The sequence below is a fragment of the Myxine glutinosa genome, chromosome 4 (genome assembly GCF_964187855.1).
Source record: "Myxine glutinosa chromosome 4, kmMyxGlut1.1, whole genome shotgun sequence".
In the NCBI taxonomy this organism is placed as follows: domain Eukaryota; kingdom Metazoa; phylum Chordata; class Myxini; order Myxiniformes; family Myxinidae; genus Myxine; species Myxine glutinosa.
The window spans coordinates 190,706,308-190,731,893 of NC_136264.1; the positions used below are offsets into that span (position 1 = coordinate 190,706,308).

Consider the following 25,586-nt stretch of genomic DNA (forward strand, 5'->3'; position numbering starts at 1 on the left):
CCTTCTTTTTTATTTATTTAATCAAAGCCTTTCACGCATGTTTGCGTTTAAAGTGACTTGGTTCTGCTCGCCGGGCAATTTTAACCTGCCGTTGTTAGCTTTTAAACACAATTTACAGCATTTAGACAAAAGAATGGCGATTTAAAATTATGGTTAACAATAATTGTTCTGTTCCTGAATGCAAATCGGTCTCTCATAAATATAGGAATATGAGAAATATCCGTGGATGAGAGTTGTCGGATTTGTACCATTACCTGATAGTGCTAGAACGGCACTCGTAGAGCGCACAGTCTCCCCTCGCACATTCATTCTGAACAAAAATACCATCGTTAACTGAACATGCTACTATTATGGCCCATATACCCATATTAAGCATGCACCCTATTATGTCATATCATTTCTTGGCATGGGTTATGAACATCATACATTTATTTATTCACTCACTTCGGGTCATAGATCAGTTGCAGTGCCTACAGAAAGTCTACACCCCCTTTCAAAATTTTCACCTTTTGTTGCCTCAGTCTGGAATTAAATTGCATTAAATCACACTTTTTCCACCCATTTTTACACATGGTAACCCACAACATCCAACTGAAAAAAAATTCTACAAATTTCAGAAAATTAATTTAAAATACGAAACTAGAATATCTTGGTTGGATAGGTGTTCGCCCCACTTTTAATAGCAATTGTAAATTAGCTCAGGTGTAACCAATCACCTTCAAAATCACACACCAAATTAATTGGCCTCCGCTATACGTCGGGAGTTTGTTTCCAAGCAGATGGAAGATGATATAGCGCAAAATATTGGGTGAAAAGGGCAGAGGATGTGCAAGAGCCGCAGATCAGGTTTTAAGGACATATGAGCTGATGTCTGGCCTAGTTGCAGAGTCAGAGTCGAGGGTTGAAAGAACCTTCTTCACCTTTTCCGATGAAAAAGACAGAGTCCAGTAGCAGTTGGGTCCAACTGGGAAGGATGGGTACCGAGAGTGAGGGGTTGGGGACACAAGATTTGGAAGAAAACACAGAATTGAGGCAATCGACCTTCACACGAGCGGAGTCTGCTGTGTTGCCATTTGAAGAGAGGGAAGGGATGAAGGGGAGCATACACACGAGACAGACTTAACAAGGTGCCACTAAGTTTTCGAGGAGCGAGACAAGTTTGAATGTTCATTATTGAGGTTGGACAGATGTTGTATTCTGGTTCTCCTGAGAGGGGACACACTTGTTGCGGACTTTTTGGAAAGCACTGAGATTGCCTTCGGTCTGATTTGCCTTCCAGAAAGACAAGGGAAGTTGTTTCAGAGCATCTGCCTCACCACAGGATTCAATCTACCATTGGTGGGAAGAGGGGTAGGACAATTGAAGATGAGATGGGATGAATCTGTGCATGAGAGAGAGTAGGTTTCTGCGGAAGAATTCCAAGGCTGAGTTAACATCAGGAGCAGTAGACATGGGAGACCAGTCCTGAAGAGAGATGGCTACTTGCTGCCGGAATGAACTGCCAGACTCACCGGCATTGAGGTAGCTTTCTGAAATTAGCCAGAGAGATGTTGACTTCCCCAAGCATATGATCCGATGTACCAATTTGAGCAGAGGAAGAGCAGGAGACATTTACAGGAAAGATAGTCATCATGAAGTCGAGATGTGAAGATTTGTCATTGAGAGATATCTGGTTTGGAAAGTTCTCAGATTGAGTCAGTCACACGGAGTCAAAGAAGTCGTTTGCTGAAGTGTCATGGCTGATAAGAGAGGGACTAAAACTTATTGTAAGTTCAAGGCTGCTTTGTCGCACGAAAGCACCTGTAGAATTTGTGTGATGGAACCCTGGTCACTGATGGAGTTTCTTTTACATTACATAATGGTACCAGCTGGTCGTTATCTCCAGGAAGGCCTGCGAGTTCGGAGTTGCTGATATGGGTTTTGAAAACCAGAACACATTCGAAAAGGAGGAACTGAGATATTTCCCAGTTTCTTATGAATGCAATTTTTTCCATCGAATTTCCATCGATGCAAATTGATAAATCCCTCCAGCCTGTGCTCTTCTTAAAGAGATACTTTGTAGGTAGGTAGGTATTTGTGGCTCTTTTCAAATGTAAAGCTTCCAATGCATGTGCTCATTTACAGGATATCAACAGAGTTGTGATAACTAAAGCACAAAACCCACTGAAAACCCAAGCACAGCCTCTTCTCAAGTAAAACCGCCTTCAGTTTTCTCACCACTTGCCAAAAACCACAAAACCCACATTTTCCTGTAGGCAGGCCTTTATTTAAAAAAGTGTACACAATCGGTCTTAGTATATTTTGTTCCTTGTGATCCCTTCGTAATATCTCCCTACATTTGAGAATATCTCAGTGCATCACGAGCAAACTGCCATAACAGAAGCATTTGCATTCATGGCGTTCTTCGTGGATTTGAAGAACTTGATGATCGATGAGCGTCGGGTACAGATGGTGCCAAGATGCTGGGAGGCTGGCTCCACGGGCACCTCCAAGTCCATGAAGTCGTTGGAAGAGCGGCGGAGGATTCAGCGAGACCTGGAGCTGGACAAGCGTCGGGGACTCAAGGTGAGCTGAAGCACTTTGGGGACAATTGGTTTTGCAAAGAATGCTCTAAGTTTCAAAGGACGTTTAAGGCAAGGAATGATTGGTTGCACTTGATCAGTTTGTACTTGTGTTGCTGACATTGGAGTTGTAAAATTCCATATCCCAGTAACATCTCCAATCATAAAACACAGTCTCCTTTTCAAACGGGAGACTTCATACGGACATCCGATGATAAGGTAAGACCTGATTACATGACTGACTCCATTGGGACTCAAAATCCTTTTTCTTGCAATCAGACTCGAGATTCCGGAGCCATCAACTCAGATTCAGACTTGACTTGTCGGGACTTGACTGTATCACGATGAGAATCAATCTATTTTAAAAAAGGATTAAGGTTGCAGACAAACCAGCACTTTTCATTGTGGATATCCAAGTTTTCAGTGAAGACCTTGATATAGGAAACATTATAATATACTAGTAGGGTTACCCGGCATTGCCTGTTGCTGTTCTAATCTTGTTGGCATTTTTAATAAATCAAATTTTTTTTCCTATTTTTTTGGTGGGGCCTAAAACGCTCCCCTACACCCACTAAGGAATGGAGTCAGGATCATTTAATATTACCTTCCACATATCAACAAAGGCTTCAGCACTAGAGAGCGATTAAAGGTCCACGAGGAAAGCCCTTAACATGAGACTGGTGAACCACCAGGTCAATTTGTATGCAGTTGAGCAAATGATGTACCTAGTGTCAAGGAACCTTCAGTTAGACCATATTACTTGGTACGCATATTCCAGGCAGGAATTTGTAATTTATTCATGGTGACGGAGATAACTCGCGACTCTTCACGAAAGACACCATGGGATCTTTAACATCCGCCAACCACACATACACTACCAGTCAAAAGTTTAGGTACACCCAACATAATGTGTTTATTGTACAAAATGAACATATGTGAACAAAACTCTTACCAAAGCTATAGAGTCACGTCAAAAAGTAAGTACAACCCATGTAAAGTTTTGACTTTTTCAAAATATTTCAATATACAGCTATTTGATCTTCATTTCAACAATATTGACAGATAAAGGTGATATAATATAACAAATATCATGAAACATTTACATTTTGTAGTCCATTGTATAATTTAAATAAACATAAATGCAAATTTCGCATGTGGAAAAAGTAAGTAAACCCTTGGCTCCAATAGGTGGTATTGCCCCCTTTGGCAGAAACAACCTCAAGTAGGCGTTTCTTATAACTGTCTACCAGTCTCTGACATCGACTGGGAGAAATTTTTGCCCACTCCTCCATGCAGAATTCTTTCAGCTGTGCGATGTTTGAGGGGTTTCTTGCATGCACAGCTCGTTTCAAATCCCCCCACAACATCTCGATGGGATTTAGATCCGGGCTTTGACTTGGCCATTCCAGAACCCTCCATTTCTTTATTTTCAGCCATTCCTTGGTGGATTTACTGGTATGTTTAGGGTCATTGTCATGTTGCAAGGTCCACCTTCGGTTGAGCTTCAACTTTCCGACAGATGGCCTCACATTATCCTCAAGCACCCTCTGGTACAATGAAAAATTCATAGTGGATTCTATGATGGTGAGCTGCCCAGGCCCTGATGCAGCAAAGCTGCCCCAAACCATAATATTTCCACCACCATGCTTTACAGTTGGTATCAGGTTCTTGTGGTCAAATGCTGTCTTTGGTTTTCGCCAAACATGTCTTCTGGTACTGTGGCCAAATAGCTCTACATTTGACTCATCTGTGCAGAGCACATTGTTCCAGAAGTGCTGGTCTTTGCCTCGGTGTTCATTGGCAAAATTTAGTCTTGTCCTGATGTTCTTTCTGGACAGCAAAGATTTCCTCCTGGCACACCTCCCATGTAGATCAAATTTGTGCAGCCTCTTTCTAATGGTAGACTCGTGCAATTTGACATCAACAGTGGCAAGAGCTACCTGGAGGTACCGTAATGACATTCTGGGGTTCTTAGGGACTTCTTTCAGCATCTTGCGGTCTGCTCTCAGGCTGAATTGCTGGGGCGGCCTGGCCTGAATAAGTTGGCAGTTGTTTGGAATCTTCTCCACTTGTAGATGATCTTCCAGACAGCTTGAATGATTGATTTCAAATTGTTTGGAGATTTTTTAAATCCATGCCCAGACTCGTAGGCATCTATAACCTTCTTTCTGAAGGCCTCAGAGAGCTCTTTTGATCTGGGCATGGTGACGCCGCACACTTCAATAACAAAGAGCAAACCAAACTAAATGTCTGAGGTTTAAATAAGACAGGTTCCTCCAAGATCCTCTCTAACGATGTTCTAATCATTTGCACCTGATTCTAATTGTATGTATTTGAAGTAGTGATAAATGTAGGGGTGTACTTACTTTTTCCACATGCAAAATTTGCATTTATGCTTATTTAAATTATACAATGGACTACAAAATGTAAATGTTTCATGATATTTGTTATATTATATCACCTTTATCTATCAATATTGTTGAAATGAAGATCAAATAGCTGTATGTTGAAAAAGTCAAAACTTTACATGGGGTGTACTTACTTTTTCACATGACTGTCTGCTTATCTACTGATGATTTTTTTTTTTTTTTTTTTTTTTTGTATACTGAATCGAGGCTCGTGAAAGAGCTAACATTTATTTCACAAACAAATCAACCAGACAAACAAAATATATAAAAAGAGGGAGTGGAAGACAAGATGGGGAGAGAAGGGGAAGCACACAAACACAACATTTGAGAGCAGGGAGAAGTGTGGGGGGGAGGAGGCGTGGGAAGGGGGGGGGGGGGGAAGAGGTATAAAACACAAGGGGACCGAAATTAGCGGGGGTATTCTGCTTCAATGCATATTTGTTGTGTGAAACGTAGGTTTAAAGCAATTTTTGGAAATAGGTCGAAAAGTGCAACACTAAATCTACACTGAATGTTATTAACGTTTCATCTCAGGAGCAAAAACTGTTTACAAATACTCTGCTCTGTGTGGAATGAATGTTTGTGCTTAGTTTCTTCATCATGTGCAATGTCTATTATTGCCAGGCATTGTAAAAAATGTTTACAGAAAGGCCAGCCATACAATCTAATGAGTGTTTTGTGTTTCATGAACATGGGTTCCAAAGCTCAGCTAATGCCAGAAAAAAGACAGGCAATTGTAACTGAGAAAAGAAGGCCTTGAAACAGTTGCAATGCTGGAGCTGTTGAGGTGGGCACTAATTTATGGTGCTGTAAGACGTCTGTTGCGCAGACGGGTGACTCAGGTTACTTGTCCTGTGATTCTGTTGTGATTCTTGGTCGACCAGAACATTTTCTATCCGCATTATTACCAGTTTCCTTCTGTTGTTTAATGGCACAAGCGACTGCATTTACTGACACTTGCAATTTTTGTGCAATTTGTCTGAAGGATTGGCCTTCTTTTCTCAAAGTAACAAATGCCTGTCTTTTTTCTGGCATTAGCTGAGATTTGGCACCCATGTTCATGCAACCTGAAACACAAAAAACACTCAGATTGTATGGCTGGCCTTTCTGTAAACATTTTTTGCAACACCTGGCAATAATAGACATTGCACGTGATGAAGAAACTAACCACAAACATTCATTCTACACAGAGCAGAGTATTTGTAAAGAGTTTTTGCTACTGAGATGAAACGTTAATAACATTAACTTCGCATTTCAGTTTGGATTTAGTATTGCACTTTTCGACATATTTCCAAAATTGCTTTTTAAACCTACATTTCGCACAAGAAAGATGCATTGAAGCACAATATATTATCAGTAGATAAGCAGATATATCTTTGGTAAGAGTTTTGTTCACATATTATGTTCATTTTGCACATGAAACAGTAAAATATTTTTTTAATGTTGGGTGTACCTAAACTTTTGACTGGTAGTGTACATCGACGCCTGTCCCTGCTTTTGAAACGCCTGGATGGCAGTTTATAGCCGGGTTACGTTCTAACAGGCTAGACCCCTTAGAGGCGAGTCTGTGTACATCTAGACCTTCCTGCCAGTCTTACATTTACGCAACTTTCGAAAAGAACAACGAATACCATCGAAGCCTTTCACGTATGTGCTGTGTGTGCGTTTACAGTGATTCTGTTCTGTTCTTTTTAACTTTTAACCTGTCGTTGCATGCGCAATATCTGTTGGTGAAATATTATTTTCAACACAATTTTCAGCATTTAAATGAAAGAGTGGCAATTTCAAGATGGTTAGCCATAATTGTTGTGTTCCTGGATGCAAATTGGACTCACAGAAACATAGGAAGTGCGAGAAATATGAGGTGTCGAGTTCCTAAAATTTCCCATTAATACAAGTGTTTGGCCACAGTGGATTTTTTTTTTTTTTTTTTTTTGTATGCAAGATTGAGGCTCGTGTAAGAACTAATATTAATCACAAAAAAAACAAACGGACACATAAAACATAAAATCAAGGGAGCGGCAGACAAGATGGTGAGAGAGGGAAGCACACAAGTACAACATTTGAGAGCAGGGACATCGGGAGTTCTGTGGGAGGGAGAGAGCTTGAAGGGAGGAGGCATGGGGCGGGGGTTGGGGAGTGGGAGAGGTATCAAACACATGGACACTGCTAGGACTTCAAGGAAAGAAGTCGGTATTTCAAAAAAGTGGATCTGGGGTGAATTAACGGGGGTTAAAAAAAAATCACGGTTTTGGATGGGGGAAGATAAGAGATGGTGGTGAACAGCTGTTTTAAAGACCTGGAGGGAGGAGTGGGATTGAAGAGAGTGGGAATTTGTTCCAGAGGCAGGAGAAAAGAGGAATGAAAGAGTGAAGGTGAGCAGAGAGTCTTGATTTTGGCAGTTTCACCAGAAGAGGGTTGCAGGCAGATCTTGTGCGACCTGTAGGAATATTTGGGGGACAGAGCACAGACAGAGCTGGGGGAGCAAGGCCGGAGAGGAGTCGGTAGAAGACGGCAAGACCACCAACCTGCCTGTGGTGAGTAAGTGAAAGGCCCTCAGAGTTAGCTTCATCGCGGGAGATTCCAATGATCCTGAAAGCTTTGGTTTCAACAGCGTGAAGCTGAACTAGGTGTGAGGCAGGAGCACCAACCCAGATGGGAGAGCAGTATTCCATTAAGCTGGGATGAAAGCCTTTTATGTGGTGAGGAGCTCAGGTGTGCCAAAAAGGACTTTGCACGACGTCGGATGCCCAGTCGGTGACTGGCTTTGGAGGCCAGGAAAGATCATGGCAGATAGTGAGATCCAAAAGCTTTAGAGACAGAACATCTTGGAGAGGATTGTTGAGAAAGTAAATGGGAGGGTTGTCCAGTCGGTCCTTTCAAAGAGACAAAGTGAGAGTGTGAGATTTGTCAGGATTCAAAGACATGTTCCACTTGTTTGACCAGTTTGTGATTTTGTCCAGGTCTGCAGAGAGTGAGGAAGCTGCAGACTGCCAATCTGAGTAATGAGGAATTGAGCGGCAGAGAGTGGAGTCATCAGCAAAGAGATAGAGAGGATTTTCCAGAGAGTCGGAGAGATCATTGATGAAGACGTGGGGAACTCCAGCCTGAACAGGAAGGGGGAGATGAGAGAAATCCATTCAGGCCCACACGTTGACTATGACCAGAGAGGAACTGACATTGCTTGGACTGCAGTGACCATGTGAGCATGGAAGGCTATGTGTGGAGATTTCCATGGATATCCATGCGTGGAGATTTCCATGGATACCATAGGATGAGAGTTTGGTGAGCAGAGCGTGGTGCCAGACCGTATCGAAAGCACGTGATATGTCAAGGGAGACAGCTCTGATTTCCTGTTTGGCATTGAGGACCTCCATCCATTGTTGAGACAGCAGAAGCAGCATGCCCAGAGTAGAATGACCTGGTCTGAATCCAAATTGATGATCAGAGTTCAAGCCATTGCAGAAGAGGAAGGATTTGATGTCAGAAGCGATGATCGATTCCATGACTGTTGATAATTGAGAGCAGGCTGATTGGTCTGGAGTTGCAAGGATCTGTTTTTGCACCTTTTTTGTGTAAAGCGGTAATGTTGGCTGATTTCCAAACTAATGGCAGACGACCTTGAGCAAAAGAGAGGGTGAAGATAACAGAGAGAGGAAAGAGCAGCAGAGGAGGATTTTAGGATATAAATAGACGCGAACATACGCTTCTCCTTTTAACAATCGATGCAAAAATCTAGTATAATTTATCTTGTGGCCCAATTTTAATTTTATTGTAATTAATAATAATTGATTAATAATAATTGTAATTGATTGTAATTAATAGTAATTGTAATGTGGCCCAATTGTGGATGAGCAAACAAACAATATATTTATAATAGCCTTCACAGCCCCCACCCATACCTTTACCACATGATTCATCGTAAATATCATCACTTTAAACTTACCCAGTATATTCACAAACCCTCGATATTTCATTCCTATCAGTGTTCAGAAGTACCTAAATCAGATAATGTCTTCCTCAGAGAAGTCTATGGTCTACTTGATACATCCAGCTCCCACGTAAATATAGGTGGCACAAGCTTTGTGTATTTTCATGTCACGAAGATGTCCTTTTCCGTAGAGTTGGTCGCCGTTACTTGGTAATGATGCAAAGCATCATCTTTCCAATTACAGACGTCCATTAAATAAATCATCAAGCCTTCCATGTTCACAGCCTTCCACATTCACTGGTAGCGACCTTCCACATTCACTTTGTTCACAGCCATCATGCCTTCCACATTCACTGGTAGCCATCCGCTGGGGGTTTGTGTTGCACATGCCCATGCACTTGGGCCTTGCACCAGCTCACATGGTCGGGCATTTGCAGTATTAGCAGCTGTCCATGCAGTTAGCTGAGGAAGTTCTCCGTCTTTTGTTTGGCAAAAGTTTAGCACATTCTCTTAAGTACTTTTCCAAGTATTTTTGACTTATTTTAGAAGCTTTCTCAGCCATTGAGGTAACATTCCTTATCTTGCACACACACAATATACTTTATAGTGCCCTGAACACCACCATTTGTAGGGGTTTCTGCACAGGTGCACCAAGCATTCTGAGGTGGATTACATCATTGCAAAAGTTGCGTATTAGCCCATACAATAGAAATGAATCATTATATTAGGTGTGAAGAGGTGTAAGAGATGCAGTAAACTTAGTTGTCCTGTGGCATTAAACTGACAATTCTCATATCTTCGACTGCAGGAGAGACATGAAGACAAGAAGTCCTTGTCCGGTCATTCAAGGCATCGACCCACACTGACCCTAGCGGATTGCCCAGCTTCATCGCCGTCCTTGAGACTAGGCCGAGCACAGCGAGCAGTGACCAAATCATGGCAAGAGGTACAAGTGGTCACTGGTCATGTCCCTGAAGTGCACCTGACACTGTCATGGTGGAATGTTGGAATTGAGACTGTGATCTCGATAGGCTGGAGCTGAACCACTACCCTGGGTCACATGGGTTTGGATTTTTCTTTACATCAACATCAGTCTTGGGACAACGGCTTGGGCCCTTTTGTTCTAATTACATATTAACTAGAAAGAGCAATCAGAGATTGCACACCCTCACCAGGACTTGTTTTGGGAGGTGTATTTTGTTTGGGTGGCAAATAAATGGAAGGATTTACTAAATGAAAGGTCATTGATTGCAAATGAAAGGTCTAAATAGTCTAGTTGTAAATGCGTAAAGGTAAAAGGTCTAAAAAGGTCATTTGTTCTAAAGGTTGAAAGGTCTTAAAAAGGTTGAAGGGGCTCTAAAGGGTGTAATTTAAGGTCTAGAGAGGCAGAATTGTCTAAAGGGCCTTAAAAAAATGTCTTAAGATAAAAGGGGTCCACAAGGTATTAAAATGTCTAAAAATCTAGAAGGGAGTCCAAGGGTTATGGGAATATATAGGGTGTACAGGGTTTTAGGGTTCCATGTGGTCTTTGGGATCTTGAGAGTCTCAGGGATCTTAGGTTCTAAAACATCTTAAAAGGTCTTAATGGTCTAAAGGTATATAGGGGTCTAATGTAATTAATCTTTGAGGCCACCTCGATTACCAGGGAGGCTATTTTGGTGCGTAGAAGCAGCAATTCGCCATCATCCTGGTGATGTTATTTCGCTACTAAAACGGACAGGAAGGAGGAAAAATGGCAGGCATTCCCAAGTCTCTGTGCAGGTAAAGAGTTTCTCTCGTTGCTGGCAAATGTGCAGCTATTGTCTTCTTTCTGGTCAGGTGAGACTGTTCAGCATCAATTAAATATGTATGTATGTATGTATGTATGTATGTATGTATGTATAAGGAAATAAGTTTGGGTGGACCAGTGACTATGGATGGTAAGTCAGAGGAAGAGGTATGGAGGAGGATTCAGGTGGGTGTGAATGCGTGGAGGAGGGTGGAGGAAGTAATGGCAAATTAGAAAGATTTCAAGGATATTGAATGGGAAGCTTCTGATGCAATATGTAACACTGGCCTACCTTTACGGTCTGAAGATGGTGGCACCGACAGAGACAACAGAGGCTGCAGGTTTGCGAGAAAAACTGGGCCAGGAGGATTGTGGGAGTGAAGAGAGTGGATAGAAGAAGAATGGATGAACTGAGAGAGGAGTTTGGATTGCAGATGAGCTTGATGGGGAGATTGTTGAAATGCAGGCTGAGATGCTCTGGTCAAGGGTGCTGATGCAGTACTAGATAATGGCAATGAGAGGTGATAGATTGAGGGTACAAGGTTGGAGGAAAAGAGTAGACCGCAGTTGAGATGGGAGGATTGTGTGAAGAGGGATTTCAGTAAAGTGTGGTGATTGGAGAGTGGAGAGAGTTGGCTGAGGACAAAGGGGTGTGGACGAGTATTGTGGTCAACACAGGACAGGAGCTTGGTACCATCTGACTTCACTCTTTATAAAGAGAAGAGGAGGAGAACAAGAACAATAGAGTATCTATTTTAAACCTCATACAATCTAAAACAGTTTGACTGATCTCCATCAAATTTTTACATCCGTGCTGGGGTACATGTGAGCCGGCACTGAGCACAATTTAAATTGTCCCCTTATATCGAGAGGGTGAGGAAGGGAGGATGCATTCAAGACTTTTGTACCACATTATGCTGATTTATTGTAAGGGAGGAGGACAACCAGAATATGTATAAGGGGGAAGGGGCGGTTCAACCACAATTTATATAAAGGATGGAGCAGGGTTGTTGTAAATCAATACTCAGACCTCTTTTGAGTAATGAGGTTTTATTGAACTATATCTCCACTCATCCTACAACACAAAGTAATGCACAATCATCAACACTACAAAGGAAGCAATCAAAACAAACATCTCCTCCAAGCCCCCCACAAGCAAGCAAGTACGTACCTGTTAATCCCGATAGTCTCTTGGCGCTAGGGTAACAGAATGCCACGAGACCAAGCACCGAACAGTCCGGACTTATACAAGCTCCCTCAAGGTCAGCCCTCCAACCAAACCTTCTCTTCAAGCTCGAGGCATTACATCATATTTCACCACATTCTCTCTCTGTTAAAAATCAAGCGAGTAATAAAGCAATAACAAGATAATAAAGCAATCTAACAAACAGCACAGGATTCCTACCAACCGAAACGATTAGGCGGCTGGCACAAACGGCCCAAACGGGTGTGATATATCCCTTCATGTCCAGATCCTTCAATGCCCATAGTGCGGAGTTCGTCCCCTCCAGATAGCTTTATTTGCAGACTATCTGTCTGTGTATCTGTGTATTGGCCTCTAAAATATTGTTGTGAATTTTGGGTAGGGCATCTATAGATCCAGGTAGATCTGCATAGGTAGGTGCTCCGATGATCGTGGATAGCAAGAACCACTTTGATGTACAGTAAGTCCGGGACCTGTCTCGCCCGAATGTCGGATTAAGCTTGTGTCTTCATCCCCACCACGAGGGGGCGGGGCTTGTTAACTAGAATTGGGGCATAAGGATAGAATTCCACTGTATGTCGTTCACTCTGTGATCATACCTGTGTCCCGTATGGCAACGCACTAATAGACAGTAGTTAGGCCCATTAGCATCACACATAGCATTTAATAAAACCTGACTGGAAGAACAGACAGGAAGCGACCACACACTACGACGGCATGGCAAGCAACATCGATCAGGCAGGCAATAGCCATGCCCAGAAGGACTCATGATTGGCAGGGGGGAGGGGCAAGTAAGAAGCAGGTCGCTGATTGGCAGAGTAAGGACGGTGAAGGACATGCCGCACTGATTGGCCACCAACCAATGACGTAACACCAAAGGTGCGAAGCACTCGGCCAATCAGAGAGCAGGGCTCGAAAGACGAGCAAGAAGCGACGCGCTGATTGGAGGAGAAGCGCCGGTGACGTGAGGAGGGTGCGAAGGGTGAGCAAGAAGCGATGCGCTGATTGGAAGGAAAGCGCCAGCGACGTCAGACCACGTCTGATAAAAGTGAGCAGAGACGGACATTTTCTTCCCTTCTCTCTTCTCTCTTCACCCCTTCGCCTCTGCCTATCTTCGCCTCTGCCATTTTCTTCCCTTCTTCTCCTGTTGCCCTTTGCGCATTCCTCTGCCGTCGAGTCTCCCATCTTGGTTTCGGACAAGTGAGCGACTCCGCATGGACAGGGCCAGGCACGGCCGGAGGGATGAGCTGCACGGACCGTTCAAGTCGCGCAGAAGGTCTGTGGACGCCAGCGGACGGGACTGGGGCGAGCAGGTGGCTCGGTTGGCCTGGCAGAGTACGAGCAAGGACACATCAGGGCCTAGTCCGTGCCAACACCGGAGCCTGACCAGCTGGACGATCCCTGACGACCCCTGACACACGAACCACAAAGATAAGACGCACACACAGAAGACAACGATTGCTTTATTTATCGTTGCATTTGTCCTGTAGTTGAAGTCTGTGTGGGAGCGCTCCATTAGAGGGGTTTAGTTTTTACCGTTGCGTTCTTTGTTCTCGGGGTCCAGCAATAAAGCTGTGTTTATTTTTCTACCTAAAATCCGTCGTTTTGTGAGTTTCTTTTCGCAGGTTGAAGACTGCGCGCAGTCCGTCAGGTAAATCCCACTTCTTCTTCTTTCCTTTCTTCCTCCCACGCATATAGAGTGAAGTCCGCCATTGATTGTCACCTTATTAACGCTCGATTTACTTTCATGATTTCCCTGGTCATAAACGAGGGGGAGTCGCACGACAATATGTATGCGGTCTACCAATGACTCGTACTTGCTCTGCCGGACCGCTCGCTTCAGCAGGGCAGGACATGGCTCAGACAGCAATGAGGGTAGAGGCTGCCCACTAGCACTGCGCCGTTGGTAGCGAAATAACCACTCATGGGGGGTTTCGTTTGTAACAGTACAGAATAGTGCTCGGATGGCATGTAACGCCTCAGGTAATACTCGCTCCCACAATTGCAGAGGATGACCGCATGTCTTAAAGCTCATCGTCACCGCTCGCCATACGATCTCATTGTAACGTTCCACCTAGCCGTTACCTTGGGGGTTATACGCCGTAGTACGGCTGGAGGCTACTCCCCGATCCTGGAGGTATTGCTTAACTTCCCTAGATAGAAACGCCTTTCCGCAGTCTGAGTGTACATAAGCGGGGTAGCCAAACATGAGAAACAGTTGCCGAAGACAGCGTATAACTGTTGTGGACATACTGTGTCAGCACAGGGGTACGCAAACGGGCATCGTGAGTACTCGCCGACAATTGTAAGAAGCAATCGTCGTGGACAAGGGCCTGGTAACGGCCCTTTAAAATCCACATGGAGTCTCTGCCAGGGTCAACCTGCATGGATCAAAATCCCCATGGGTGGTCTATAGAATATCGGCTTGATCTTGACACACACTGGACACGACTGACATAGTCGCCTGACATCTTCGATGGAAAAGGGCAGATTCCTACATCGTATGAAGTGAGCCAACCTTGTGATTCCTGGATGACACAATGATTCATGGATTCCCCGTAAGTCTTCTGACGTCATGCCAGCACAGACAGGCCGGGATAGTGCATCAGCTGCCACATTATCCCGTTCAGGTCTGTCCATGATATTGAAACTGAAGTCAGCCATTTATATGCGCCAGCGAGCTATTTTTTCATTCGTAATATTTTGAGAGTGCCATGCGTTGTGCATAAAAGCCACTGACTGTTGGTCTGTAATCAACTGAAAATGTTTCCCAAGAAGGAAGTGGCGCCACCGTCTGACAGCTTCCACGATTGCGTACGCTTCCTTTTCTATAGCCGAATGGAGCCGTTCGCTATCAGACAAAGTTCTCGAGCAGAACGCGATGGAGTGTTTCGCTTTCTCAAGCGTGGCGGCAATCGCGCTGTCACTGGCATCCGTCTCGATCATGAAAGGTACCGCTTCGTTGATCGAGGTCACTTTGACCCCCGCTATGTCAGTTTTGAGTTGTTGAAAAGCAGCTTTCGCCGACAAGGTCACGGGAATAATTTACATTCCACCAGCGGTCTGATCTTCTCTGAGTACCGTGGGATCCACTTTGAGTAATGCGTGAACAGACCGAACGCCCTGCGCAGCGCAGCCCGATCAGGGGGAGGGGCCATCTCGAGCAATGGTTGCAAGCGGGTTGCGTCGGGCCTAATCTCTCCGTCGGTCACCGTGTACCCCAACAGGTCTATAGTTTTGGCTGAATACTTACACTTATCTTCGTTGAGGGTCATGTTGTACTTTTTCACCACGACTAGGAATCTCTGCAAATTTGCGTCATGGTCCGCCTGATCACAGCCACAGACAGTTACATTGTCAACGTACACAAACACATCCTTTAATTGCTCTTTGGCAATTATGTCATTGAGGACCTGTTGGAAGCAGGATTTCACCGTTCGTGACTCCAAAGGGAATTCTTCGAAATCGGTACAGCCGCTGCCCTGATTCAAAGGCAGTATATGGCCGATCAGCTTCTCTGATAGGTATCTGGTGTATGCACTACAGAGATCCAAGGTGCTGAACACCCGGTAGCTAGCCCACTCACAAACCATATCGTCCATCTTGGGGAGTGGGTAAGCATCCAATTGAGTATAACGATTAATCGTTTGTGAGTAGTCAATTGCTATTCGCTTCCGGTGATTAGGATTAGTGACCACGAGTAGTTGAGCTCTCCAATGCGATATACTGGCCTCGATAATCCCCCCCCACCCTCCCCCCCCCCGTAGCAATCGTCTAGTTTCGCCCTCAATAAATTGAGCGTCCGGTGGTGAGTAACGCCTGGACTTTACCATGATAGGAAGCAGTCGGGAGTTAGACACGGGAAAAGCAGAAGGGGTTGATCGCCATTTCCGCTAAACTGCATACCGAAAAGGTCTTGGCATTAGCTCCCTCGAATTGCATTTCTAGTCGTCCGTGCCGATTAAAAAAATTGTGGCCCAATAACACATCTGAGCACAGATTCTGTAATACTAACATCCGTATACATTACCTCGTTAGCCACCAAATTTACAACACAGATCCCTTTATTGCTTTGGCATACAGAAGCGGATGCCATGTAGACCCAGGTAGGCAATCGGGTCGGAATGATGGGCCATCCGTGACGTCGATCCAGAGCATGGTTTACAAAACTGTCACTGCTCCCCGTGTCAATCAATGCATCAGCATCTTCGCAGTTAATCTCCACCGGCATGACAGCTTTGGCTAGCCCGCGAGCAGCAGCCGTGGTGAGCGGTTTGACTCTCGACATGAAGGTCCCCACCAGTGTCACTCCCTTGGCCTTGCTCGATCAGAAGACTTTAGCATAATGCTGCTTTTCAACAACTTAAAACCGACATAGCGGGGGCCGTAGTGACATCGATCAAAGAAGCGGTACCTTTCATGATTGAGACGGATGCCAGCGACAGCGCGATTGCGCCCGCTTGACCAAGAGGGACGCCCCATCACGTTCTTCTCTGCGTCCGAGCTCGCGACAAGTGATTCATCCCAGTGGGTGTCAAACCGCACAGAAGCTCTGCACGGAGATGTGGACCTCAGGATGCTTTGCGGCAATAGCTGCACTAGCCGTTAGGTATGGCTTCTCATAGGTCTCGGATCTAACCTGGGCTAGTTGGAGTACCAGGGCTTGGTCATACGCAACATGTAAATATGTAGTCTCTGTCTCCAGCAAGCGCTCACGGATTGCTGGCGACTGGAGTCCTGTTATGAAAGCATCCCGCATGAGATCGTCGATGACCTCAACAGCCGTCCTTTCAGGCAGCCCACAGTCTTTACCGAGCTGCCGTAGGGCCTGTACATATTGCTCCAAGGACTCTGTAGTCGACGGGTGGCGAGAAGATGCCGGGCATATATCAGAATCCTCGGTTTCACTTAGAGAGCGCGCAAAGTTGCTATTGCCATCTCATATGTCTCACAATAAGTGAAATAATCATAGACCGAATTCGACACATTACAGTGGAGAATGGTCAGCTTGTGTGCGTCCATGAAGTCAGAAACAGTCATATGGTGTTCGAGAGCCCGATCCCAATATGTCCATTGACTGGCAGCATCACCGGCATGAGGATCACCGTTGAATCTCTCCAACTTAATCAGCTTCTCCATGGCTTGTAATGTCGAGGTGTAGTTCAATAAATTGTTGTAAATCAATACTCAGGCCTCTTTCAAGTAATGAGGTTTTATTGAACTATATCTCCACTCATCCTAAAACACAAGAAAATGCACGACCATTAGCACTACAAAGGAAGCAATCAAAACAAACATCTCCTCCAAGCTCCCCAAGAGCCAAACAATTACCAACCTGTTAATCCCAATAGTCTCTTGGCACTAGGGTAACAGAATGCCATGAGACCGAGCACCGAACAGTCCGGACTTATATAAGCTCCCTCAAGGTCGGCCCTCCAACCGAACCTTCTCTTCAAGCCCGAGACATTACATCATGTTTCACCACAAGGGTGCAACCAGAAATTGGAACACAAGGCATTGCACAAGATATTCTCGCAAACCTGATGAGATGTTTCACTGTGACGCCATGATTCACTCCTGGAGGGAGCTGGTATTTATTCATTGTATAAACACAAACACACATTCACTGTCACTACGTACCCGGTCCCAAATGGCCTCGATTATCTGTAAACTGGCCTTCTGTCTCCTCATCCCTATCATCCCCTTTGTCCTGTTGATGAAGGATGTCTACCCTGTCTTTAAATTACATACGCTGCTTCCTCAGCATCATGTGTAACAAACAACTTAAACTGACAGGTCCCTGTTACATGTAAATCGAACCCCTACCCAAAACACAGGGACAATACACTTATCATGGCCTAGCTATGGATCCATCCCCCCCCCCCCTCCTGACCCCCACCCCCAACCCCTGCTCCATCCTTTCCACTTAACAGTAAATATGGGTTAAAAAAAACTGGTTGTAGTTGTGAATATCCAGATTCAAAAATGAAGGCACCACCGACTACGGTAAAGCCGCCCAGCAAGCCAAGGCTCAGGTCCCACGTATCAACCACCGAGTGGTCTATAACCGCAGATGGTCAGACGTAACGTCGTTTTCTTCATCACCTGAAATTGGGCAGCGTTTTATGAATGAGGTAATGTTGAAAATGACATTCCATCTCAACATCTGTATATTGCAGTCACATGGTGCCCCTTCCCCTCTTGTTTCTCACCTCTTTCCCGTAGTAAGGAACTTAACACCTGGTACATGGCGAGATAAGCAGCTTTACTAATTACCCCACGCATGCGAAGAGAAAAGCAGAGTTAAGCAATTGGTTCACTTTAACTTCTGTCTGTCTATCCATGTGTCGATAAATGTCAGTTGATGATGGAGAAACAACAGAACATGATCGGAACACATTCTGTCATTTTACTGTACTGTGCTTTGGATCTGAATTCGGCTCGATTGTGCAAGCGCAGAGGAGGGAGATAATTTTCTTCTCTGTCTGCCTGTCTGTCAAAGAAAATTGAAAATCACAATGAAAATCAAAAAAAATTACTGTTTCTAAGGATGTAGTAAAGAACACAAACAATTGGCTCTAATAATTAATGTAATGTGTTAAATAAGGTACTGTAAAAGATGCTGCCTCAACGGCGGTAAATTTCCGGATTTTTTTTAAAGTCTATTTTATTTTAATTTCATTATATAATTTAACACTACATGGAGTAAGGTGTTCTATGAACTATCTAGTTAGTATGGTGCTTTATTTTTTATGTGTAAACGGATATATAGATATGTATATATATATATATATATATATATATATATGTATATATATATATATATATATATATATATATACACACATATATACACATATATATACATATATATATATATATATATATATATATATATATATATATATATATATATATATATATATATATATATATATATATATATATATATATATACAGACTTGGCATTTAATATGGAATATTTTTTTCTGGCGGTGAACTTACTTTTCAAGATGTCTTAGAACCAAACGTTCATTGGAATTATGTTGAAATTATTCTAGATTTTGTTAATGTGACCTTTAAAAGAAAGAAAAACCACATTTGACATTTCAAAACAAATAAATTGATCCTTGAAAGTGATGTAAACTGATATCGAACTCAATTCATGGACAGTACTGGGTTAAACTTCTGTACGTTTTCCAGAACTATCTCTTTATTTTGCACATTAGCCCAATTTTTTTTTAACAAAAACAAAAGTTAAATTACGACTGGGATTACAGACAGTAAAATTACAGTTCAGTACTTCGTGTAACCCCCACGAGCATTCAGGAGAGCACGTACACGTTGAGGCATGCTGTTCACGAGATTTGCCAAGGTTTGGACAGGAATCGCTTGCCATGCAGTGACAACGGCCTGCTGCAATTCACGCACAGAGGTCGGCTGCTAGTCCAAGTGGTCGATTTGACGCATTAATTCTGCCCACAAGTTCTCTATCGGATTCATATGCGGGGACATGGCAGGCCACTCCATATGCTCTACACCACGGTCAGCAAGAAAGTGTTGGATCATGCGAGCACGATGAGGCCATGCATTGTCATCTTGGAAGACAAAGTTTCCTCGAAAGGCTGCACGAGCAAATGGAAGCAATGTTTCTTCCAGAATGGCCCTGTACTTGAACTGGTTCAGGTTTCCATTCAGAACAACCAGGTCAGTTTTGCCACCTGCATGAAAAGCAGCCCAAACGGTCACCCCACCACCTCCAGCGTGGACTCTTGGCACTATACAATCTTTGTTGTAGGCTTCATGCACTTGTCTGTGCACTCGGACGTGGCCATCTTGACGATAGGCCAGAAATCTAGACTCGTCACTGAAGATCACGTGATTCCAGTGTCCTGGCTGCCATTTGACGGTGCTCTCTGGCCCACTGCAATCGGCACTGGCGGTGTTGTCTGATCAGGCGTGGCTTTCTCAGGGGACGACTGGCACGATAGCCTGCTTGAACCAGTCGTTGGTTGAATAGCCTTCTGGATACAGGCACATTTGCCAGTTGCTGCCACTCAGCCCCAAGCCGATTAGCTGACTTGGTACGGCCATTGCGGACTAACAGGTGCAGCTGGCGATCATCCCTCCTTGTGGTTCTGCGGGAACGTCCTGGCCTCGGTATTGGAGTAGGGACACCCCTCTGAGCATTTCGTTTCAGGATCTTTGACACCTGACCTTGAGTGATGCCATACTGCCGAGCAATAGCATGCTGTTTCATGCCGTAATTTCGTAAAGCCACCACTCCATGACAAACAGCATTGTCGAGTTGACGGACCATCTCCAGAGGAAGCGGCGATAACCTTTGGAGACGTGCAGCAGTTGTTTTCCACTAATACAGAACGCAACAACCCTTGTATACCCGACTGTGAAGCCAATCATCAAATGCACCTGTCCGTACATTTTGCCACGCCACCTGTGATATAATCCTGTTGTTGACTTCTTGCTGCGACAGACAATCAGTGACATGGTTCTTTTAACAAATAAATCACCAAAGTGTAAAAGAAACTCACTAGATTGATATACTGAGTTAAGAAAGTAAACACGTCAAGAAAAAAAATATATATTCCATATTAAATGCCAAGTCTGTGTGTGTATATATATATATATATATATATATATATATATATATATATATATATATATATATATATATATATATATATATATATATATATTGTTACAGATCGCGGTTAGATGTTGTAGACCGAGCGGTTGGTGACCGCGACCTAACAAACTTACCCGATTCCACCCGAACTTTGGCCGTATCGCACCGTAGCTGCCCAATCTGGAAAAGACTAAAACGACCGAATGCAAAGAGGAAAAGGAATAAAACGAGAAGACGGACAGAAGAGTGACTGGGTTTATTATTATTTACACACAAGCAAAAAGCAAGCAGTCACGTTTATTTACAACACATAAGACGCAGGTGACACAGTGCAAATTTTAGCTTACCTACAGACTTAATTAAATACCCAGGACAGAACAAACAAAAGACACTGACTCACGCGGGGAATTGCAGGAATGGCAGGATGTGGATGGCTGGAGGGAGAGGGAGGTCCAAGGGGGTCCCGCAGCACAACCGGCGCGTTTAGCAGCCGCCGTTCAGGCCAGGCCCCACGCTGCTGTTTTGGCTGCTGTTTTGGCTGCTGTTTTCGTCGCGTGCTTTGCCAGGCCTTGTCCCACTCGTCTGGTCCAACCCTCAACTCTTTCTTGTTTCTCTCACTCCTCACCACCGACTCCTCACCGCAACCAACTGACCACCGACTCCTTACCAACGCAACCACTGACCCTCCTCAGGCAACCGACTCAGACCAACTCAGACCAACTCCTTGTGACCAACTCCAGGCCTTTCTGTCTTCTGCTCTCCTCTGTAAAAACGCATCTCTCCCTGGACACGCCCTGCCTTGGGTTATATAGGCCCCCGCCCCTCAACCTTTGCGAACCTCCCCGATCGCTCTTCCTCCGCCCTCTCTAGCCAAACCCCTGGCTCATGGTTGGTCGAGTGGGGCTGGCTCACTCCTCCCCTCTATGACGAGGTGGAGACACGCCTTTCTTCCCCAACCCTACCTCGTGGCCAATGGTGGTTGAAGAAAACCGCCCAAAATGCGGAAGGCAATTGGAAGGGAGGTTTTGGGAATGGGAATGGAAGTTTTGGGAGTGGGAATGAAGGGAATCTATCTCTTTCACCGGTGCAATGGAGTGTTTCTATTAATGGGAGACACAGCCTTATCCTAAAACACAGAATAAGATATAACTATTGAACATGGATATTCTATGATTGGCTGACGTGTATGCTTGTGGACTAATTATGGAACGCCCTTTTGATCTTTACACAGCTCCGGAGGCAGGAGGCACAGAATAACAATAACAACAATAATAATAATTCACACCAATTTACCACAATACAACACAATCAAAAAAAATACAGTCCTCATATCCGCAACAATATATATATATACACCATATAAACTGTATATATATATATATATATATATATATATATATATATATATATATATATATATATATATATATTGTTATGAATTTGGTAATGCAACATCTAGAGCTAGGTAGATCTGAATAGGTAGGTATTCGGCTGTCGTGACAGGGACTCTACATGTAATAAGTTATTGATGTTCAGGCGGTTGTCGGGGTAAGATGTATGAGTGTGGATCTACCTGGAGATTCGAGTGTTAAATAGTGAGGGATTAAAGGTAACGCCCCTGTGAGTCTCACCTAGTAGTCAAACCTTTGTCCATTATGGCACTGCAAACCACATAAACATTAGTTAGGTCCTTAGCGCAACATTAAATAATCCCCTTTCCCTGACAAGGACTTCGTATTAAATTGACAGGAAACCAGGTCAAAAACACCACCACAATTGGCCGCCACCGTGTACATCTCCAAAGGCCTACAAACCTGGCCGGCACGTGTTATGCCAGGACCACGGGGTCGCGTAACGGGGGAGATGTCAGGAGTCGCGGGAGGCTTTGATTGGCTGAGGAGTGCGGAATGTGACGTCATCGGCCACCAATATAGGCGACGGTCGGACGCCATTTCAAGACACGGACACACACGTCGATGAGCGATCAAGTCGGAAGTTGAGTCGCAAGTGAGTTGAGTTGAGTTCGTGGCAGGCACTGGGAGACGCAGGCAGGCACCAGAGAGTTGAGCGGTGGTGGAGAGTTGGAGAGGACACGCCATTCCAGTCGCAGTTCGAGTGCAGTTCGGGTTGTAGGGAGTCGCAGGAGACACACGAGAGCACACCCAGTTGGCACTGAGCAGTTCGTTGGCACTTGGCTGCCAGCACTCCCGCGTCGTCGAGTCGAGTGGAGTTGAAAGGAGTCCTTCCTGTCCCTGGTCAAGTGGAGCCGCTGGCCTGCGTCGGACGCGTGGTGCTTGGAGCGAGGGGCCTCGTGGTGTGCGATCGGGCCGGAAGGAGCGGTGCTGGACACCAACAATACAAGACGACAAAGACAGATAAGCCCGATCTCCGCGTATATTTTGAACGACGGGACGTGTTATTTTCGTGATTAATCTCCCTCGTTTGTGTTTGCTGTCAGTCGTGTGGGGACGTCCCGATTTAGGTTTATTAGAGTTATTAGATTTACCGGCGGGCTTTTTCACTGGCTTTACTTTTCCTAATAAACCCTTATATTACTTTTTGTACATAATATCTGAACGCAGTTTTCCTGGGTGTTTGATTTTAATAGATAAGGTTGCGGAGCCTTCGCTGCGCCCCGCCATTCCGCGCGTTGGTGTTGAACTTGAGTCCGCCATTGAGTGTTCGCCTCGGGAGTTAAAGTCTCGCAAATCGGTCATCCGTAACTGTGGTGTTAATCACGGTTACGCGACAAGTGGTGTCAGGAGTGTAGGATTTGAACCCGTCGGACAAATTTTTTTGTCCGCGGCGAGACATCGACACGGTCGGACAAATTTTTTTGTCCGCGGGGCGACATCGACACGGTCGGGCGTACATTGCGCCCGACGTTCGAACGCAAAATTTGTATAGGCGAGGCGGAGAAATTTAATAATCAATTGGGCATACGGAGCGCGATATCGCGTCTTCGTCAAATTTAAATTGTGTTTTTGGTATTAAAATAAATACGCGCGCGGGAAACAACCTTCCGAAAGGCGGATGTCGGAGGTCGACGAAATGGAGGTGCGCAGTGAGGCCTCCGTCAGCGTCGGGAGTGAGCCGGAAATGGGGGATATGGAGGATAGTGTTGGAACTTTCCCCGCCGCTGGGACGGCCCCGATAGATCTCCAGACCATAGTAAATTTAATAAACTAGGGCATTGCCCGTACGTGGGTGCCCGTTCCGTGGCCAAAAAAAAAAAAAAACGCTACCCGTACGCTCTACCCCGCCCGTACGCCCGTAAACAAAAAAAGCAACGCTCTTCGCTTCCGCCCTTCGCTCTGACTGAATTGGGAGAAATAATGCGCATAAGAAATCGAATTACGTACCGTAATGGCGGTCAGCTCGTAACGCGCTCAGCTCCGCTCGTCTCACATCGGCCACGCCTACGCAACAGAGCGTTCTGTGATTGGCTGCCGGAAGATAAGTCGTCACTGTCCGGAAGTTCGCAAATCGCAGTTAGGATGAATCGTTTTAATTTAATCGCAGTTTGAATTCGTTTTAAAACATAGTTTAACGGCAACATAGTTGAAAAGCCTTGCCTTGCTGCAAACAGCTGCTGCAAACAACAACAACATGGAAGGCTGCACTGTCCGGAAGTTGGCATATCGCAGTTACGATTATTTTAGTGTTAATGGCCAATTATTCAATTAGCGCCAACGTATTTTGGCTGTTTGCAATTTAATCGCAAGGAAAAGTAGAAAGAGAAGAGGGAAAAAAAGAAAAGCCTTGCATTAACGCATTAACGCTTGCATTGCATTAACGGTTCGGCACACGTGATAGCTCGCTGCTCTCTGATTGGTTGAAGCGTTTTTTGGACATAGCTCGGTAGGTACTTGTCCGATTAATTACAAACCTTGAAAAGGCACATCCTCGGGTCCCCAGCAATATACCTGGCAAGTTTCAAGTATATCGGACCCGTGGTTGTCGAGAAACAGCGGTCACAGACACACAGACAGACACACAGAGATTGCTGGAATTATAGATAGAAGATGCTCAGAGGGCCGAGGATGAGCGAATCTTTGCAGTAATTCGGGGAGACATGAAGGCCCACTATGAACGACTGAATGAGCGATTGGGAAAATATATGGGAGACATGACACCACAGGGTGAGCGAAACCTGACAGAAATTCGGGGAATAAATGATAACATTGAATCTGAAGAGGGGGAAGCTAGATTGGGAACAGGAGAGAGTACGGCCCATGCAGATGTGCATGTTGCTCACGAGCAGGGAATTGCACAGGGAATGGCAAAATTGGGAATTGCACCGGGGATGGCAATTGAAGTAAATAGGGAGACTGCAGGTGCAGAGGTGGATGGGGAATGTCCACAGGTGGATGGGGAATGCCTGCAGGTAAACGTGGAGTGTCCACAGGTGAGCGGGGAAGGAAATTTGGAATGTGAGAGTTGTAATGGGGAATGTTTCCCACATTCTGGCCTGGTTGTCTATCGGGACCGTGTGGATGTCACAACACCCCAACCGGGGGATGAATTTGGAATTGTGCAGCACCAGGGCGGTGGTGCAGAGCAAGAGGGGGTAGAGTTTTTGGGGGTCCATGCGATAGAGCCGGACCGGGTATTTATTGGGGATATTGATCAAAGCCTGGCGGGGCCAGGAATGATTTCTAATGATGAGGATGAGTTGATCCAGCGGCTGGAGACCTGTGACAGTCCCATGGAGGTAGAGCTTGTTCAGGCCCAAAGGAGTCTGGGGGAAGAGGTGAGTTGGTCCAAGGAGGTGGTTGGAATGACCGAGGGGACGCTCACTGTACACTGCTATTTGGAAACAGAGGCTCCAAAATTGGACAACCAGTTGGGGGAGTGTGTTGGCTCCGGGCTGGATTTGGATCTTGGAGGATCGGGAGATAGAGCTTCTGGAGATTTGGTCCCTGTAGGGAATTTGGATCAACTGCAGGGAGGGGCAGAACAACCGGTGGTAGAGGTTGTTCCCTGCAGCTGCGGGTTGGCAATGGGAATGAAAATTTGTAAAATAAAATGTAAAATAAAATTACAATGGGAAATTGATTTGGAGCA

General features: G+C 44.9%; 1 protein-coding gene across 1 annotated transcript in view; it reads left to right on the plus strand.

Moving 5' to 3' along the window:
- Positions 1–2,289: 2,289 nt before the first annotated feature.
- LOC144891862 (uncharacterized) overlaps positions 2,290–25,586 on the plus strand; it is a 28,505-nt gene continuing 5,208 nt past the window's right edge. The window contains exons 1-2 of the mRNA XM_078776827.1: positions 2,290–2,565; positions 9,709–9,846. Coding sequence (XP_078632953.1) covers positions 2,395–2,565; positions 9,709–9,846 — 309 coding nt within the window. The 5' untranslated portion in view covers positions 2,290–2,394. The remainder of the gene's footprint in view (positions 2,566–9,708; positions 9,847–25,586) is intronic.